The sequence below is a fragment of the Rhinolophus sinicus genome, linkage group LG14 (genome assembly GCF_036562045.2).
Source record: "Rhinolophus sinicus isolate RSC01 linkage group LG14, ASM3656204v1, whole genome shotgun sequence".
Classification (NCBI taxonomy): Eukaryota; Metazoa; Chordata; class Mammalia; order Chiroptera; family Rhinolophidae; genus Rhinolophus; species Rhinolophus sinicus.
In genome coordinates, this window is record NC_133763.1 from 47,855,912 (window position 1) to 47,876,360 (window position 20,449).

The 20,449-nt window shown below is 43.5% G+C and overlaps 2 protein-coding genes across 6 annotated transcripts in view; one reads left to right on the forward strand and one right to left on the reverse strand.

Moving 5' to 3' along the window:
- GDAP2 (ganglioside induced differentiation associated protein 2) overlaps positions 1-1,199 on the reverse strand; it is a 65,720-nt gene extending 64,521 nt beyond the window's left edge. The window contains exons 1-2 of one of the 5 annotated variants that reach the window (XM_074318971.1): positions 1,004-1,160; positions 83-262 (exon numbers count right to left, since the gene is read on the reverse strand). The gene's annotated coding sequence lies outside the window, so the exon portion shown is untranslated. Of the gene's footprint in view, positions 1-82; positions 263-483; positions 945-1,003 lie in introns of those variants that run through there. The other 4 variants (XM_019730599.2, XM_019730600.2, XM_074318972.1 and 1 more) reach the window with 4 other exon arrangements.
- Positions 1,200-1,212: 13 nt separating this feature from the next.
- WDR3 (WD repeat domain 3) overlaps positions 1,213-20,449 on the forward strand; it is a 28,688-nt gene continuing 9,451 nt past the window's right edge. Inside the window, exons 1-14 of the mRNA XM_019730598.2 lie at positions 1,213-1,341; positions 4,523-4,722; positions 5,663-5,872; positions 8,206-8,324; positions 10,037-10,115; positions 10,901-10,996; positions 11,925-12,038; positions 12,232-12,333; positions 12,780-12,877; positions 13,766-13,873; positions 14,423-14,653; positions 16,911-17,004; positions 18,914-19,015; positions 20,350-20,435. Of these exons, the coding sequence (XP_019586157.2) occupies positions 4,552-4,722; positions 5,663-5,872; positions 8,206-8,324; positions 10,037-10,115; positions 10,901-10,996; positions 11,925-12,038; positions 12,232-12,333; positions 12,780-12,877; positions 13,766-13,873; positions 14,423-14,653; positions 16,911-17,004; positions 18,914-19,015; positions 20,350-20,435 (1,610 nt within the window). The 5' untranslated portion in view covers positions 1,213-1,341; positions 4,523-4,551. The remainder of the gene's footprint in view (positions 1,342-4,522; positions 4,723-5,662; positions 5,873-8,205; positions 8,325-10,036; positions 10,116-10,900; positions 10,997-11,924; positions 12,039-12,231; positions 12,334-12,779; positions 12,878-13,765; positions 13,874-14,422; positions 14,654-16,910; positions 17,005-18,913; positions 19,016-20,349; positions 20,436-20,449) is intronic.

Sequence of the window (20,449 nt, forward strand, 5' to 3'; positions counted from 1 at the left end):
TGTAATAATAGAATGCACATCACCTCGAGGAGATATTAACCATCCAAACCTACCCAAGCGTTCCCTTCCCTATCAAGCTTACTGAAATAATAGTTGTTTGACACAATTTCCTTCCTTCTACTCCATCCAACCCACGGTAACCTTGCGTCGGGACACTTAGCACGGCTACGTCTGTCTGCAAGCTCATCATACGCATTCTCCACTATTGCAAATGTCTTGACTACGGGATTCGCTGAGCCTGTCTTCAAAACTCAAGAAACGTCTGCAGAAAAGCAGATAATGCAGATGAAAGTCTAATTTCGAGGCTGGCTACAGCGATCTTGCTCGACAAGCAAACACAGAGGCTCGCTTCTTGTGTGTCGCTGCACGTTAGCTTTAACTGTCCACAGCTACAGACAGACAGCAGGACTCATTTCTCAACACGTCTATGCCGCCCGGGAGTGAAAGCGGACAGAGCTGCGAGAGAGAAAAGCTGATTCCCACCTGGCAACAGCGCGCCCGAGCCTCGACTGCCGAGCGAGCAGGCGTCAGCTCCGGTCACTTCCCCTCCCGCGTCCAGGGAGCGGAAACACAAAGCCGGATCAATGTCACTCCCGGGACTGGGGGCTCCAGGCAGCTCAGCATCCTGGGTTCGGCGCCCACCCAGCCCTGACTCCAGCTGCTCTCGGTTCGCGGATCGCCCCGTTCTCCCCGCGGCCACACAGCCCGGACTCGGGCTGCACCAGCAGGGCTCCCGCCGCCCTGCTTCACCTGCGCGCCTGGGCACGCGCCTCCCCACGGTCTGTGCCCGGCTCTGCCTACCCCCTCTCTGCTCGTGACTCGTCCCCGACGGCGCCTCGGACGAGAGAAACCCAGCGCAGGGCTGGGGGAGCAGCGGCGGGCTCGATCTCCCAGACGAGCGCCAGAACGGCCCGCCCGCCCTCCCCGGGTCCCGTGCGCCTCCCGCCGCGCCCCCGGCCCGCTCGGCTCCGCCCTCCCTCCCGGCCTCGGCCCCGCCTCTCACAGCACTCGGGGGCTTCCATCCGGGCGGCAGGCGGAGCGGGCTAAGCTCCTCGTAGAACGCGGTGGAGCGGCATCCCCCGACAACCCTTCTGGAAGCTCGGCGAGGAAATCGAGCCAAAACCCCGGGAAGCCGGAGCGACCAGCGGCAGCAGCTGGGGGCTGTGAGACGCAGACTTCCGCTCCCCGCCGGCGCTCGCCAATCAGAGCGCGCGCGGCCCGTACGTCACTTCCTCCTGGAAGGCACAGGGAACGTCGGGCGGAAGAGGGTCCCGGAGCGGACCCGGAAGGGGTGGGTCCCGTGGGCGGGGCCCAGCGGCCTGGATCCTCGTGGAGGCTGAGGTGAGTGCTGTAGGTGCTCCGCGGGCTCACGCTTCTGCTTCGCTGCTCGGGTTTGCCTGGTCCTGGCCGGGGCCCCCGGGGTGTCAGCAGCCGATGAGGCGGAGGGATTTGGGGCGGGTCGCTGGGGTGGAGGGAAACCTGGCGATGGTGCGCCCCGCCGCCGGCACACACCCGGGGATGGCGCGTGCGGTGCACGGCTGCCTGACCCCGCGCGTGCACCATCTCGCCCGAGGATGCTCCGGCAGTGCAGCCTCCTCTCCTGACTCGAAGCCTCGGCTTAGGGACGTCTGGTCTGTTGCCTCGTCCCAGCCTCGTCTTCAGTGCATCACAGCAGCATGTTTTGGGGGGCTGTGCGTTACCAAGCAGGATGGCAGGGGCGCGGAGGCAGGCGAGGTCGTGCGCTCTCTCCAAAAGGCGCTGAGATCTGGGCCCATGAGCCACAAGTGATCACTGCCAACGTGTAGGGAAGACAGCGTAAGGATCGAGGCAATGGAAAGGCTGCAAGAATTGGACTAGCCCCGAAGGAAGTGGGCCTCAAAAGGAGCGTGCTTGTCACCAGGGGACAGGTAAGGGGAAGCAGGGGAGGTGGCAGGACAAGGAGGGAAGCCCACCAGCCTGACGAGAGAGGTTCTGCGAGAAACAAGGAGGGGTAGATGAGTCCTTGGACACGGCAAACAACGTGGCCCTTTCCAGGGCTTTGGCATAGGGACAGCGCGCGTGAAGAGATGAGTCAGGTAGTATTATCACTGTAAATGAAAAGAATACAAAACGTGGAGGCGGAGGTGTTAGACGGAAAACTAGTCCAGGAACCCAGACATAAAGCGCTGGAACAGAAAGTGGAAAGAGAGAAGATCCTGCTTTAGAGAAACCGGCGGTTACCTAGGTGGACGTTTCGGAGGAACGAGTGGAGGGAGGCAGAGAGAAGCAGTTTAGCTTCGTGGTTAAAAGAAGAAATTTTGGAGTTGGGCTGACGGGATGGGAAACTGGCGTTGGCACTTAAAGCTAAACATCTTTGGGTTAGCTGTCTCACATCTCGGTGCCTAGTTTCCTAGTCTATAAAACAGGGATAAGAATAGTACCTACCTTGTAAGGTTATTGTGAAGAATTGTTTTTATACACTTTACAATATACTGGATTCTTTTCTAAGTGCTTTACGTATATGAACCCATTTAATTAACTAAGTTGCGGTGTGTAACTCAATTGCATGTTTACTCAATTACATACATTTAATATACCAGTTACCATATATAGCCGGTCCCGACTCACTATTCTTCTGCTTACCCTGGTGAGAAAGAGATACGCATTCTGTAGAAACCCCACAAAGTTTTGAATTGTGATCTTTTCCTGAGCTGGCGATATGTGGTAAGATACTCTCGTGATGCTGGGCCATGGCATTGAGCCACAGCTCCCAGTTACACAATCATGGGGGTGAACTACTGATATGCTGCAGTGTGTTCATTCTGTTAGTTGATTTTGCCCAACTGTAGGCTAATGTGTTCTGAGCATATTTAAGGTAGGCTAGGCTAAGCTGTGATGTTCGGTAACTTAGGTGTATTAAATGCATTTTCAATGTACAATATTTTCAACTTCTGATGGGTTTATTGGGACGTCACCCCTTAGTAAATAAGTCAAGAAGCGTCAGTTGTAAGCACTCTTTAAGTCTTGGCTGCTATAATATTTTTTATTAACGGGCCCAAGGTTACCACAGGGTCTTGAGCCCACATGGCTAAGTTTGTGTGTCTTAGAGTCAGAAAAAAATAAGAGGTGTTCAGAAAGCAAGGTAGGTTTGGTGTCAGACATGTTAAACATGATGCTATAAGGTATTTGTATGGATATCTAATTATTCATGTCTGTGGGTGTGACTGGAAATAGAGGTGTGATGGTCCCTGGGTCAAGGCAGGCTGTCTGTCGTCTCCAAGGAAAATACTGTGGGAAGAGTTGGAAGAGGGCCGAGGACGACCATGAGGAACCGCTATAGTGAAGCCGGGAGAAGGTGCCACTTGGGGAAGAATTGATCATATGGCCTCGCCTAAGGTCCTGATCACCACGTTAATATCACCTTTCCTTGATTAACTGGCTTTATGTTGGTTCCTATGAAAAGAAAAAGGAGGCCAGTATGTGATTAAAAGAAAATGTGAGCAGAGTTGACATTGAATATTTTTCTGTTTAAGTAGACTAAAACAGATTTTAACAGAAAGAGACACCGAAGAGTTAAATGAAACATGTGAACGACAAAAAAAAGCTCCAAAAAAAGGCTGTCACTTCTGTTTAGTATTCTTCTGTTTCTTAAGTTGCATGGGTGTTTGGGGGCATACTTTTCACTCTTCCATACCAAAGCAGGCAGGCGTAACTTTTTGTCTCCTTCACCTGTTGTCTCTTTTATCCATAACCAGTGTTTTCAGTGAATTTGATTTAGTGCGGGAACTATGGCGTCTTTTAAAAATGGCGGGCCACGTTGCTGTCCCATGTTTCCTGTGCCAAGGGGACGTGGCTGCCCTGATTTAGAAATCAAGGACAGACCTGCCTATACTAGGACGGTAGCTCTCAAAGCAAGGGACGACCGTGGCGGCAGCTCACTTGCGAACTTGTTAGAAAAGACAAATCTTGGGCCCCAACCCAGACCTACTGAATTGGAAATGGGCACTTGGGGAGGGGAGGTGGAGGTGGTTCCCAGAGATCTGTTTTCATAAGCCCTCAGGTGATTTGGGCATTTACTAGGGTTTGAGAACCTCTGTGCTAGAAAGTCAAGGGTTTTGTTTTACTCAACACCACACTTCTAGCTTCTAGAACAGCACCTGTCTAATGAGTAGGCTTGTAATAAACGTTTGTTGATAAATATTTTCAGTCTCAGGCTGCCAATCCCAGTGTCAAAACTTAGACGGTGGTTGCATGGGCAGAAGCTAACTGTGTGGCTACCCTGAAGCCACAGGGCAGATATTTGTGAGAGACATGACAATGTGACCAATTTGCCACTTGATGAATGAGGGGTTACATGTTGAATCAGCAGTGAGTTAAAAATGAAGATGTTCCAGTATTTTGTGTCAGTGGTTTATTCAGAGTAAACAAAGGCTAAGAAGCCACAAGCTGTATGCTTTTAACCACATGGTAAACAGTTGGTGTTCGCTGGCCTAGCAGAACCAAGGTACCTGAAGATCTGAGTTTTCTTTGTTTGCATGTGCAGCTGCCTCGCGTGGTTCCAGGCGTGACAGCATGGGGCTCACCAAGCAGTACCTACGCTACGTTGCCAGTGCTGTCTTTGGCCTTATCGGCAGCCAGAAAGGCAATATCGTCTTTGTGACACTTCGTGGTGAAAAAGGACGCTATGTGGCAGTACCAGCCTGTGAACATGTTTTCATCTGGGACTTAAGAAAAGGAGAGAAGGTAAGCCAGGAATCATCCGGGTTGATACTGATTTGTGGGTATGTGAGGATGGAGAGGCAGAGGTGGGAAAGCTCCATTTATCATGCACAGATCGTCTAAGCGTGTGCCCCCATAAAAGACATCTTTTGTCTTTGGGACTAGAGAGCCAAACACCAGCTTCTGTTGTGCTCTACACTAAATTCTGAAAACCACAACCAAATAGGCGCTTACCTCTTAGGTACCTATTTGTAGTGATATTTACAGGTAATTATTTGCAATCATTATGCCCGACATTCTTCCCTATTTTTCAAGTTCTTCTACTTGCCCTCACAACCAGATGAAAAAGACTAGGCATTTCAAAAGGCATAGTACTCTGTGTTGTGCTAGTGGTATGCTATGTTGAATGAATCTTTTTTTCACTTACACAGATGAGGGCACTGGGTTGTTAAACTAGGCTTTGATACGTTGTGTAACTCTAGTTTCCCTAAGCCTACCACTTCTGCCACAGCAAACACAGGCATTTTGGTCTTGTCCACTCACTATGTGATTTCCAAGAGGTTAATACTTTGACCCTTGTTGTCACCCAGAGTCCCCTGGGGAATAAACCAAGGTAGCACTCTGGTGCCATGGAGGTTGCTTTCTTCTAAGATGGGGCTCAGTTAAAGCAAGAATGTGTTTATAACCCTTTATGGAAAATCATTTGGTGTTGACATAGGATACTTATGAGGACTTAGTATGTATTCCAGAGCCTGGGAAAGTTTTGCATGTATCATGCTACTGTAGAGGTTCTGGAAAAAATGATTTTCCCTTTTCTTGACTGTTTCATTGCCCAGGACAAATAATAATCCCCACGTTAAAGAACTTGATGTGGATTGCAGAGTTTCTTGTGAGGTTATTCCCACACTTTTCCCTGGATGACAAGACAAGTTCTCTCCATTGTTTTTGATTCTTCTGATTTCAGATCGTCATCCTTAAGGGGCTTAAACAAGAAGTCACTTGTTTGTGCCCCTCCCCAGATGGGCTGCACTTAGCTGTTGGTTATGAGGATGGGTCAATCCGAATCTTCAGTCTCCTGAGTGGGGAAGGAAATGTGACCTTCAACGGACACAAAGCAGCCATCACTTCCTTGAAGTATGATCAGCTGGGAGGCAGACTGGCATCTGGGTCCAAGGTGAGACCTTAAGTCGGGCGCTCAGACTTTTTGATCTAGTAAAGGAGTGTAAGGCCAGTGCGTAAGTGGGATGTTCAAAAAAGTGTTGGGTGAAACAATGGACGCTTGGCGTACAAAACCGTACAGATGGTAGAAATAGAGTGAGAAGGATGGGTCTGCATTGGGAGTCTCATTCTGTTTTCCTGTCGTGTTCTCTGATGAAAGCCTGTTAAATGTAGGAACACCATGATGCCGCCCATGATGATTGCTACATAGCATCATTGTGGACTCGCTACCCAACCGGAACACAAGGGGATAAAACAGACTGGGAAAGGAGAGACAAAGTGATAATGCTTTGCTACTGAGTTTGGCTTTCCTGTATCAAAGTCATCAGAAAATACAATGTAAAAGATTCCATTTACAAGAGCGTGTTAAGTAATAGACAGAAAAATACTATGAAACTTTACTGAAGAATGTTAATGGACAACTTGAATAGAGACACAAACCATGTTCTTGAATGGGAAGACAAAGTATTGAAAAGATGCTAATTAATCTATATATTAAAAGCAATTTAAATAATATCCCAAAGGTTTTTTTGCTATTTCTTTTTAGATCATGATCAAATAATTTAAAAGCCTGTATGGAAAAACAAATGAATAAAAAAACACCAGAATTTTGGTAAAGAAGAATAATAAAGGAGGGTTTCAATTTTATGTTTTCAGAGTTAGAATTTTTTAAGAAGTATCAGATATTAAAGTGCATTTTGAAGTCATAATTTAAGACACGTTCTATTTATCTGGTATCAAAACAAAATAGTCAGATAGATTATTGTAACCCATTAATGAGAGTCCCAGAAACAAATCCACTTCCAGTTTCTTAATCAGTATATTTTAGAGATGATATTTCTGATGAGTAGAAAAATGATGGATTACTTACAAAATGGTACTTAGACTATTAGCTAACTATGTGGGAAGAAGTTTTAAATTAAGTTAAAGCTTTACCTCATGCCATATACCAAAATGAGCCACAGATTACACTTAAAATTAGAGAGTGATATTGTAAGTAAACCAGAAGATAATGTAAATAAAAACTTACCTGATATCAAGGTGGAAAAGTACTTCAAGCATATCAGCAAAGACAGAAACTATAAAGGAAAAAAGGTCAATAGATTTGAATACTTAAATTTAAAACACTTGCACATGAAAAAATATATAAGAAAAGTTAAGAGAGTAAATCCTAAGAGTGCTCATCACAAAAAGAAAATTTTTTTTCCTTTTTTTCTTCTTATTGTATCTGTGTGAGAAGATGGTAATCATTTCACAATGTATGTACATCAAACCATCATGCTGTATGCTTGAAACTTACAGTCATGTATGTCAATTATTTCTCAATAAAATGGGGGAAAAACAAGTTAAAGGACAATAAAAAGGGAAAATATTTAATATGTTCAATATCAAAAAGAAGGATTACTATCATTCATCTTTAAAAAACTTACAATCAAGTAAGCAACCCAAAGGTAGATGAAAGACATTACCTGGCAGTGCAAAAGAGGCACAGAAGGCCAGTAATTGCCATATAGCTTAGATAGAATTCCTCACGGGCATTCAGAAATGAACATCAAATAAATATTGAGACAGCATTTTGAACTTGTGAAATTGGCAGTGGTGTTTGAGAAACTGGTAATACCCAGAGCTGAGCGGACGAGCAAACTTGCCTTGTCATACATACCCTGCTGGACCTATAGATGGGTGTCGTCTTTTTGGACATCACCTTGATGGTGTGAATTGCAAACTTTAAAAATAGAAATACCTTTTAACCCAAGAATTTTCCTTTTTAGTGTTTATTCTGAGATATATACAAAGATTTATGTCCAAGAATGTTCATTTCCAGATATATATAATAGAAAATTGGAAAGTACATAAATGGCTAAAATAGAAAAAAGAAATTAAATAAATTACAGTGTATCCTTAGGACTGATTATTATATGACCATTGAAAATGAGAATAACCTGGGAGGACATAGAAAAATTGAAATACATTAAATGAAGAAAAGGGGGGAGGGTTTTAAAATGATCTGAATAGCATCGTCTCAGTTTTTGAATAGGAAAATATCAACCTGGATCTGGATGTATATATAACGACTGGGACATTATAGAACAAGATATGTATGGTGATTATATCTGGATGACAGAATTAACTGGTGTTTATCTCTTCTGTACTTTTCTGTACACTTTTCAGATTTTCTCCAAGGAACATGTGTCTGTCAAATTTGTAATAAAAATATTATATTCTATTGTTTGTCAAGTTAGGCCTTATGTGGTAAAGAAAATCTTCTGTATTATATGATCCCTTTAGGACACAGATATTATTGTGTGGGATGTGATCAATGAAAGTGGCCTCTATCGTCTAAAGGGACACAAGGACGCCGTCACACAAGCATTGTTTTTACGAGAAAAGAATCTGCTAGTTAGTAGGTAAAGAAGTAACAGTTTTGTTTCCATTTCTTTTCTAGGTGGATTCGTCGGGGAGGGTTTTAAAGGGCATTTGCTTCATTCCTTACTCATTTCTCCCCACTATACTCAAGCTCACGTGCTAGTTTCCTCTTCTGCTCTCTGCTTTCCTCTCTCCTTCCCTCCCCTCCCAAACACTGTCATGGAAGCTATCCAGAGTTATTTATAGCATTTTTAATATTCCGTTTTCTGATTTGTCATTCGTTTCCCCTGATATCAGCTTTTTCATGTTCCTTAACCTCCTGACATGCCTTCTATAGAATGAGTTGTCCAGTTTCTGGTTCCTTAGAAAGTCAGGAAAGCAGAATACGAAGCAGTGGGAGAAGTGAGTATCATGTTTGATGTAGCCCGCCTTTTGAGAGCAGATGTGCTCCATATTTGGGCCTTCCTGAACACCTAGTAGGTTGAGTCGTTTGAAATTTCCGTTTGTGTATGTCAAAAATGATAGGCCATATTTCAGCAATTTCTTATGGTTCAACCTAATATAATAATTATCATTCCGAAGTAATGGCCACCCAGAAAAGTTTGGGATCCTAAGGTTTGCTGGGCAGTAACCAGAAGGACCAGGGTAATCAGTCAGGTTCTGCAGGAAACGCTAATGCTGTGCCAGCGGGAGATTTGTTCCTGGGGACAGGATGCAGGGACAGAATTGTGTCTTGTTCGGATGACACAGATTCTGTGAGAATGACTCTACAGTTCCACTCAGATATACACATTATAATGTAGGGAATACGTAGGAAAGGGACTAACATCATGAGGTACGATTACGTAGGAAAGACTTGAACAATGGTTTTTGTTGTTTGCTTCCACTTTGGTCATGAAGGAGGATTGCGTTAGGTTTACATAAATGAAGAAGCAGGGAAGGGGCATTGAGAAGGGAGAGCAGAGCCCATTGGTAGGAGACTAAGAAATGGTTTGTGGGACATTTTGAGAATGGTACCGAAGAGCCCGACTTTGATTCTGTAGAGAACCTTGAGCTAGTGTGAACTCAGAAAATTGACATTATCTGACAGTGTGAACTCAGAAAATTGACATTATCTGACAGTGTGAACTCAGAAAATTGACATTATCTGACAGTGTGAACTCAGAAAATTGACATTATCTGACAGTGTGAACTCAGAAAATTGACATTATCTGACAGTGTGAACTCAGAATGTTGAGACTATCTGACAGTAGTGTAATGGAACCGGTGAGGGAACAGGAGTAGACAAAGAGACCAGATGAGAAGCTCTTAAAATAATTCAGGCAGTAGGACTGAAATTCAGGTTTAGGTACAGAAATGAAAGGACAAGCCTCAACGACCCAAAAGAGGACATAGGGACGAGGTGGACATGGGAGACGGACCAGGAGAGGTCTGAGAAGTTTCTGTGTTAGACGGTGTGAGAGAATGCTGGTGCTTTGATGATGGACATGATGGCGACAGGTCAAGTTCTGTGTTCTTTCTCACTCTGAAGTCAAAGTTATTCTGGTGCTTACAGGTGAAACATTTTATTTTTCAACCTAAGAAGAACCATGGAGAGAGTTCAGGACCTTTGCTTTCTAAAAGAAAGGTCAGGGAGAATAGTAGCATTAGACATTCTCGCGGTATGTTATCTTTTTAAGGTACCAAATGAGACTTTATCTCCCTGGTTAGTGATTCTTCCTAATATTTTTTCCCCCTCTCTTTCTTCTTTCAGTGGGAAAGACACCATGGTAAAATGGTGGGATCTTGATACCCAGCACTGCTTCAAAACAGTGGTTGGCCACAGGACAGAGGTACGTGTAGGCCCGTGGGCCAGGGAAGGAACAGCAAGGCGAAAAGGAGAAGGGTTTCTCCCCTGGCCCTTGACTGGCACATGACTGGAGCACCTTTGATTTGTGAATACGAGCTTCATTATTTTAAAATCCTAAGTGTTCACCTTTTTGATTGGAGGGAGTGTACCCTCCAATAGTGTGTGTACCGTGCCTGGCCGGTGACACGTAAACAGCAGATTCTAGCCATTACAACAGTTACCTGAGCGTAGATCTGTTCCGTAGACACCAGGGGATGCTGTACAACTTTGCACCCTCTGTGCTTTGTTCACACCAGGCTTTCAGAAGCACATACCTGGAGTTAATGAGGGGGAAAAGCAAGTTAGATTCTTTGACTATGGATTTGCAGCAGTACCGCTATTTTTATTGTTTAGTTCTTAGATGGATGAAGCTGAAAATTAGGCAGTAGACGTGACTGGAGCACCTTTGATTTGTGAGGCAAAGAAGTGTCAGACTTAAAGTCATCATTTGAATGGATTCTAGCTAGGATTTATGCTGAACAGCCATTCTCTAATGTAAGGATAGGAAATGGCAGAGAAACTTCTGGTTATCGCATAAACAACAGTTCTACCACAGGCATTTTTTCTTTCTAAAAGTGGGACTTCTCTTAAGTGTGTGTTGAAAGGGTTGCCTTCGTATTAGATTTTGCAAATGCCAAAGAGATTTTACCACAGCATACAGGAATGTCATGTCATACATCCTGGAGTCTCTTAAAAATCCTATTGTTTGAATCTTTTTATATTCTGTAGGTGTGGGGTTTGGTTCTGGTGTCAGAAGAAAAGCGACTCATCACTGGGGCTTCAGACAGTGAACTGAGGGCTTGGGACATAGCCTACCTGCAAGAGGTAATTACTTTCTTCTGAACATGGGCCCAATTACCTGTCGTGTTTTATCAGTTTTGTAGGCTGACTGAATTTAGAATCACATGTGATTATTGAGTACTTCACATAGAAGGAATTTGACCACATTTACAACATGCTACCTCTAAACTAGTTATGTTTCTCTGTTGTCCTCATTGATTTGAGCTTGGAAGCAGGATGGCTTTAGACTTACAGCTTCTGCTAATGCTAGTGTTCTAGTCTGTGGGATTCTTAGCGTGATACTGCTGGGCCTTTGGGTGTTCTGGATTGGACTTCGGAATATCTGTGGCCCTTTCCCCTTAAAGAAAAATCTATGTAAAATTTGTGTTTATAAATTTGTGTTTATAAATATGTGTATTCTGAGAAGATGATTAACTTTCTCAGATTCCCCTTTTCTTCCTTTTGTGAGGACAAAAGGTTATGGACCTCAGGTTTAGCTGGAGTTTTGCTGGTGTATCAGTAGCCAGTTTGATGGGTTCTAGAAACCCATCAAACTGGCTGATACACCAGCAAATCTAGGGATTATCTTCCCTTTATTTAAGGAGAAAATGTAACCTTTCTTGCAACGCCTTTGCAATTCTTCATGCCAATTTGAATTTTTGCCTCTAAAATAAGGTTTTAAAGTCAATGAAGAGTCGGTCATTATTTTGTCATCTTGTCACTCAACAGTAGTCTTCATGCTGTGGGAAGTTATTTGAGCTGGTATAGTGGACAATGTTTCGTTTGCATTTGATGTAGCCCATTTTTTATATATTCTGATAAATATCCCACCACTGAAGAGACTCAATCAGAGAGATCACTAAATGGGAGTTAATCAGTGGCCCTAAGGACAGGTTTCTAAGACATTGGGGCTCAAAGTCACCTCCTGGAACACATTATTTCAGCTTTTCCTTTTCCATTTTTCACAAAACAGATTGAAGACCTAGAGGAACCAGAGCCCAAGAAAATCAAAGGCTCTTCCCCTGGAATACAGGACACACATGAAGCTGAGGAGGGCCCCCTCGAGACGGACGAAGCTCCCGAGGATGTGATTAATTTTTGTTTCTTATCTTTCACTGAGTTGAGCGGTGGGGAAAATGACAATTGCAGCTACATTTGCAATTCTCGTCATCACTTTGGGGACCGTCTTTGTCACCTGCATTTCTTGGCATCAGACCTTCTCGGGTATGATGAAACTTACGTTTAACTCACCTGCATCTTCTCTCCTGCTGCTTCTGCAGCGCATCCTGACATGCAGAAAAGCTGGTTCCATAATGCGGGAAGGAAGGGACAGAGTTGTGAATCTCGCCGTGGACAGGACAGGCAGGATGCTTGCTTGCCACGTGAGTACCAGCCAGGCGGAAATAGCAGGCACGAGGCTGTGCCTTCCAGAGATGCGCTCTGTCATACTCTGTACGGAGATGAGTTTTCCTTTGGTCCTGTTAAGAATTCGTTCTGTGGTCCTGCGGGGACCTCTAATCCTCCGTTCCATTAGCATAACAACAATAATAATTACTATTGTTCTTATTATTAGCAGCCATTTATTAAATGCTTGCTTTCTAAGCAGTTTGAAAGCATAAACTCTAATTTATTCTTCGGAGCAATGCTGTAAGTAGGACGTGGTCTCTCCACTTCACAGATGAGACAGTAAACCCAGAGAGATGAAGTTGGCCAAGGAAATACAACTAGTGAGGGAAGAGAAAGACGTGTTAGGATTTAGTCCTTACTGAGAAAAAGCTGACTTACAAATTGCCCGCCCTGAACTTACATCAACCTTTTGTCTTTCTAGGGAACTGATTCTGTGCTAGAAGTGTTTTGTATTCTTTCCAAAGAGGAAATTCAGAAGAAAATGGATAAGAAGATGAAGAAAGCTAGGAAGAAAGCAAAGTGTGTTTTCTTAGTGTTTACTACTAGTCAAGTATCCTGGGTGGGCCACGTGGCACTCTAGAAAAACTACGGCTTCTTTAAGGAAATACTTAACTCCATTACCAATTACTGTTAAAAGCTAGAGGAGATTTTGTGCTGTGCCAGTCGTCTGAGTTTTAAATTTCTACTCATTTGTACAGCTTCATAATTAGCGTGTTTCTGCATCTTGAACTCAGAGCCACACAGAACTAGAAACACTATACAGATTTTTTTTAAAAAAGATTTAATTCTCAGAGGCTAGCAGTGTCTCTCCGATCACAGTAGCTTATACAGAAGGAAGCTGGGTTGCATAATGCTAACCTTTGGAACTGGCGGTAGAAAGACTGGTCGGTCAGTTAAATAATTGAAGTTTGGGGGCAATATAACCTTGAAATAGGTCATTATAATAGAAGTCGTTTCCTTAATGGTTGAAATGTATCAAGTCTCAAAGAATTAAAAAGTCGTCCGACTTGGCATATCTTTTGAGACCTCTGGTTTATTTGACGTGGTTGGGCTGATAAGTGGAGGCTAATGGATTTTCTAAAAAGTCCTGATGTTAGAAAAATTTACCAAGAACATTTCAGTGGAATAGTTTGAATTTCAAAGACCTTGTCCCAGGAAATTTTATGGGCTTTTGCATTCAGAATCCGTTTACTGAGGGAACCCATTAAATGAAATAATTCTTTGGCCACGAGGTCACAAAGCATTTCTACATACACTCCATTGTTTAATTCTCGTGGTAATCCTGTGTGGGAAAGAGACTCTCCCACGATGACACAGGTTGTTGGTCTCAGAGCCAGAACTTGACTGAAGTAATAGCACAGCTTCTGATGGAAAAGTGATAGCATGACAGACATTCTTTTCCTCCAGATTAAATTCTTCCAAAGGGGAGGAGGAAGACCTCGAAGTCCATGTTGAAATGACGCTGCAAGATGAAATCCAACGAGTGACTAATATCAAAACCTCTGCCAAAATCAAGTGAGTGAAAGTGTAGTAAGTGAAGTGTCTGAAGTGTTATAGAAATAGTAAGCTACGAGGTGTACTGGCTTGTTCACACTATTTGTAAATGTCTATGCGAATCTATCATTGGAAACAGTGACTGTGGGACTCCTGGGGCCCCACTGACTCATCATCTCGTATTTGTTCTATTATAATAACCTTTCATGGACTTGTTTACGATGCTTTCCTACTGCCAATTAAAAAGAAATGGATACTCCATATTCTGAAAGGATTTAATGTCACTTACAAAAAATACAAAAAAAAAAGAACAACCCACAAAAACAAAACAAAAAAAACAAACAGAAAAACCAAGATCTGTGTCAGATCCAGTATCTAAGCCCAGGTTTCTTTGACTTAAAAGCCTGTACTCAACTGCTGTCCAATACTCAGCACTCTCTGTATGTAAAATTCTTTATACTTGTTCATACTTCCTATAGATTGAGGACACACAAGGCCTCTCGCCTAGACAATCCTAACCTTCGGAGCTAAGGTGGTAGCTGGAACCTTTATGAGTATTTTCTCTTGCAGATCCTTTGACCTGATCCATTCACCCCAAGGGGATTTGAAGGCTGTCTTCCTGCTTCAAAACAACATAGTGGAATTATATTCACTGACTCCGTCCGTGCCCGCTCCCCAGCCTGTCAGGACCAGCAGAGTTACCCTGGGGGGTCATCGCAGTGACGTGCGGACTTTGGCGTTCAGCTCGGACAATATTGCTGTCCTTTCAGCAGCAGCTGATTCCATTAAGATTTGGAACAGGTGTGTGAAATACTTTCTGTAGCTTTACCCAGTAGTAGTTTCTTCCCTTTGAATTCGTGTTTACTACTCTTGATGGCTAGTTACCAGTTTCTGACGGCCTTACGTACAATTCCCTCAAAATGCATTTTTAGTGTATTTTGACCACAGTCCTGTGGAGTTTAGAGTAGGGAAACTTGCCTTTTTAAATTTGGTGCAAAAATAAATAAATAAAAAATAAAAGCTTACGCCATGTCTGAAGCGTGTAGCTGTCCTTGGCTAGAGAAAAACACAGACATCCTGCCTGCTCTTTAAATTCAAGTAATTTTATTGTGATTTCTCATTCCTTCCTTTCCTAGATGACTATTTCACACCATTATCTTCCCAAACCTCAAACACCTCTAGCCCCTTTAAGCTGATGATCTTGCTTCTTAGTTCATTGGAGAAATGGAATTATCTAGAAAACATTCATGTGCCCTATTGCGTCAGCCAATTTAGCTGCATCTGTACCCACGTCATCTGTCTTGCCTTGTATGGCTACACACGGGCTCCTGACCAGTTCATAACAATTTGTATATGAGATTCTTTGTCCCCTCCCCTTCTAGCAGTTTTCCTCCTTCTGCATCGTTAGTTTGTCCTTTCTGTTGGGTCACTCCCGTCAGCGTCAGATATGCTCTAATGTCTCCCATCTTAAAAGAAATAATTACCCCGTCTCGTCGTCCTCACATCTCTGTTCAGTCAACCCCATCCTTTGATTTCTTCTCTCCACTCTGTCTTCTCCTGTCTCCCCTCAAGCTTTTATCCCCCGTTTCACCAAACCCCTCTTGTCACCTCATCGTTTCTAAATCCAGTGACAAGCTTCCAGTGACACACTCTCCTTAAATTGATACTTTTTCTTTTGGAAACACTTTCTTTGATTTTCATTATTTCCTTTTCTGACTCATTTTTCCCAGTCTTTTTCTGGCTCCTTCTTACCTTTTTGACCTCTAAATGTCGGAATGCTTCAGGGGAGAGTCTGGACCTTTTCTCTGTCTGCACTCACTCTATGTGGTATCTACACGGGGCTTTCTCTGTGCCGATGGCACATACATTTATATCTCTGTCCTTAGTCTTTCCCTGAACGTCAGGCTCATTTGTCCAAATCCTTTGTTTGTATCGCCCCTTGAATATCTAATTAGGCATCTCAAACAGTTATGTGTCCCAAACCATACCTTCTTCAACAGTTTTCCCACCTGCTTTTCCAACAGACTTGTCCATCTTAGTAAATAATTACTTCCTTCTGGTTATTCTAGCCCAAATCCTGTCGCCATTCTTGATTCTTGTGTCCAATGTCCAAGCCATTAGCAAATCCTGTCAGCTTTACCTTCAAAACGAATCTGGAATCCCACCCCATCTCCTCACCGGCATTGCCACCATCCTGCTCATCTGGATTGTTCTGGGAGCTTCCCGACTGGTCTCCCTGCCTCCTCCTTTGCCCCTCTGTAGTCTCTTCTCCACACAGCAGCCACTGTCATTTTCCGATGGAAGTTATATCACTTCCGAAAGCTCCGTCTTGCTCTAAGGAAAAACCAAAGTCCTTCCAGACCTTCATCTCTTTCTGCCGTCCCCTCTGCTGCACGGGCGCCACACTGGCCTGTCACCCCTGCACACAAGGAAGTGCCTGGGTCATGGCCTCTGCTCCCTGCTCTTTCTACCTGGAATCACTCAGCTCCAGGCTTCTGTCTCCTCATCACACGACAGTCCTGCTGTCCTACCCCCCTCGCCCTCCTCACCCCCTCCCCCCGACATGTGTTTCTCCACGGCACCTGATGTACCAACATCGATCTCATTCCTAAAGATGTTAGGAATAGTGTTCAGTAAATGTTTGTGGAATGAAGTGGGTATTTGACTTAATATTTGTTGAATGGATGACTATGTATGGTTCAAGAAAATGAATTTTACTTGTAGAGACATAATAATAGGCTAATGTGACCTGCAATCCTGTGGACTCACGCACTTCCTTGTAGGGGCAGAGGGGTTCTCTTGAGCCCAGCCGGTGCTTTTCTCTGCCTTGTTTCTGTAACATCTCCATTCCTTAGGGTTGGGAAGCACCTACAAAGAAAACAAACTTAGGTGCCATTTCATGTTTTCTCCCTGGATTGTCACTGGGTCTGAGCTGGGGGTTATTCACGCTTCCTCCTCTGTGATATGAATCACTTTGTGTGGCTAAGTGTGTACTGAGCACACACGTTAACCTCTGTGATGGGGGAGCAGGTTCTGACTTGTTTGTTCTTCCTCACAGGTCTACACTGCAGTGTATTCGCACGATGACCTGTGAATATGCCCTTTGCTCATTCTTTGTACCTGGTGACAGGCAGGTGGTCATAGGCACAAAGGTAAACCGAGATGTTTTCTTGGATTTGGGGGTCTTTTCTATTCAGCGTTCTTAAAGTTGTTTGAGAAATCTGGGTTCTTTCTTAGCATATTGAAAATGTATTAAAGCTGCATAACACGAGAGGGTGTTTGTTCATTGCCTTTTTCAGTTTTGTTTTCTTTGTTTTTTACAAAAATCAAACCTCATGTCAAATTATGAGGAAGAAAATGAAAGTCATGACCATGAGCTGTCATTTACGTTTTGGTGATCGGCCTTTAGTGCGTCATGTTTGAGCACATACGTAGGTGTGTTTTGAGAAGGTGGATGATAAAGTACAGTAAGTAGCATAGCGTCACGCTTGGCAGGTAGAGGCCTTAACAAAGAAACTGACCAAGTCCTCCTTCCCAGCTGCGGGTCAGATTGGGAGATAAGCAGGAGGGAATGAGCAGACATGGTTTTGGATTCAGTGTCCCTTTTACAAAATGGGTAATTTGGAGCAAGTCACATCACTTCTTTCACGTGTTTCCTTATCTCTGTGATGGGATAATGACACCTGCTTTTTGACAGCGGCTTTCACACAAGGTGGGCCTACATTTGAATCCCCGCTTTTCCTTCCACTCACGAGTTGTGAGACCTCTGGGCAAGTTACTTAACTCGGGAAGCCCTTTTTTCTCATGTAAAATGATGTAAAATCCTACCTCCCAGTATCAAAGCACTCAGCACAGAGACTAGCTTACAGCAAATTAATAAGTAAGGTGGTAGCTTAAGAAGCAGTGATGAATAGTAGTGGTGAGAATCAGATGGAGTAGATCTATGGAATGTGTTGAGAAGTGCTTCGTAAGTAGGTGTCATTGTTATCCCCCTAAACCAATGCCCTCTGTACATGACTGTGTTATTAGAAAACGTATGTATCACAGTGGATATTGTTTTGCCTGGTATGAAGCGTAAAAAAAGTTGGAGAGATTTTAGGGTCATTGTCAAGAAAAGAGCATTAAATTTCAGTGAACAGTTTCCCTCATTTTTCGTTAATTCTTTCAACAAACATCCATTATGTGCTGTTGGGAAAGCAGCTTGCAGATTGTTCCAAGGACTTCCTGTAGGACTAGAATACAACCCCAGCCTGTGCGCTAGGAAGTTATGTCCATGATCTCATTGAATCTCAACAACTTAGAGGTTGTGATACAAAGTCCATCTTACAAATGAAAAAGCAGGCTCATAAAGATGAATTCCCCAACAGTTGCTGAGTTGGAAAGAAGCAACTCGGGGACTCAGGTCTTTCACCTTGCACTCTTTCCAGTACATGTGCAAAGAGCAGGCTTTGCCACTGTGTGTGCGCTACGCTACACTGTGGCCACGACATGTACAGACTTCTAAACAGAAGCAAGGCCGACTCTTTCTAAGCAACTGTGATTTGTTTTTTGTTTGTTTTTTGAGGTTCATTGCCCTCCCTGGCATTATAGGTAGCTTGTTATTTCTGTCCATGTATCGTAGAGGAAACCAAAACTACATGGAGAAGAGTTGGTTAAGCCAATTCCCATAGAAGATAGTCCACTTAAAGTATCGATTAACCTTTCAAGGTTTTCAGGTTTCCCATTGGCTGTTATGTTTATTCTGATTTGCCTGTGGGCATGATAGTTCCCTTGAGTTTGGGGAACCAATGAAAGTGACAAGACTCCTGAACTCCAGGGTCGTACTAGTCCATAGCTGTACAGCATGGCAGCCCTGCCACAGGCAGCATGTCAGTAGGGGGCTTAACAGCATTTATTCTGGTAGGAAGTACCGAGCATGGAACATGGGGGGCCAGTTCCCAAGCAGTTGGCCATGTCGTTGCTGCGTGGTTATGAAATCTTTTCTGACGGGTGTGGGCATGAATCATGGCGGCTGTCGGTGTGCTCGTTAGTTAGACCTGTGCTCGTTTGTGTCTCCCACAGACAGGGAAGCTGCAGCTTTATGACTTGGCCTCAGGAAATCTGCTGGAGACAGTCCATGCGCATGAGGGGGCTTTGTGGTCCATGTCTCTGTCTCCAGATCAGGTAACTGACCACATGTGAAGATCGGGGCTCTAGGACTCTGGCTGCGTTTCTCATTTCTTCTTCTTGTTTTTTTAAATTAAATTGATTGGGGGGGGGTCACATTGGTTAATCCCATTATGTAAGTATCAAGCATACAATTCTATCACACATCATCTGTATATTGCATTGTGTGGTCACCACCCAGAATCTAGTCTCCCCCTCGTCACCATATATTCGACCCCTTTTACCCTCTTCATCCTCTCCCCACCCCCGTCATCTCTGGTAACCACTCCCACTTCTCATAACAGGTTTTACTGCCGCCTAACAGGTCTCTCTCGGGGTTTCTTTACAGAAAGCCCGTGTTTTACCTAGTTTTGAGGTTTCATATGATGCCATGTCACATATCGTCTAATATGAAGAGTAATGGTGCAATCGCTCAGAACATTTTGAGATATTTTTTGAAAATACCTTAAGAGATTTTGGTCCATTTATTTGAATATTCTCAGGGGTGCAACCCTTCATCCATTGAAAATAGACATTATTTTTGGAAAAAACCGAATCTGGAATTTAGAGTGGGTAATGCCATTGGGGTCAGAACGGGACAGCATTTAAAATTCAAATAGTAATAACATCTTGCATTTATAGAGTGGTTTTTTTCCAAAGTATTTTCACATCCATCATTACGTCATTTATAGTTATTTTTACAATGATTTTATAAACTAGGTAGTGTTTGTTTCTACAGCTACACTAACAATCATTGTAAGGTTGTTTCCTGTGTTACAAACCTCTGAAATGGCAGCTAGACACTGGAGACCTAGTTTTCTGACTGTTCGTGGGCTTCACACTAACACTACCCAGTGATGAGACTAATTTTCTTGATATTGGAAAACAGTTGCAAACATATTTTAAGCAGACACGTTGCCGGAATACATTTCTACCCTTCTGAGGTAGATACTTTGAACAAACTTATTTAGATGGACCACTGTATATTTGTGAAACTATTTTACAACTTAGTAGCAAATTCTTTGGACTGTTGCCTTCTTAGGTGCAGCAAAAACCCCAGAATGTTCCAGTCTTTCTGATACAGCAACAAAAGTATAACTAGAACTTTATAAGTATAACTAGAACTTGATGCTAGTTGTCACCTGCCTCCATTAGTGTCAACTAAGAATTCTCAAATAAGGTCTGTGGCAGCAGCCCCAGAGGAACATGAGAAGGGTTAGAGAGAAACCACTTTTTTCTTAAATCTTATCCCATGTCATTAAATACAAATGCTTTTACACTCTTCTGATGTGTCTTCTTATAAAAGTTTCTGTACTAAAATATTTTTTAATGGAATGCCATTTGATTTTCAGCGCGGCTTTGTGACAGGTGGTGCAGATAAATCGGTCAAGTTCTGGGATTTTGAGTTGGTGAAAGACGAAAATAGTACCCAGAAGAGGTGAGCAGACATGG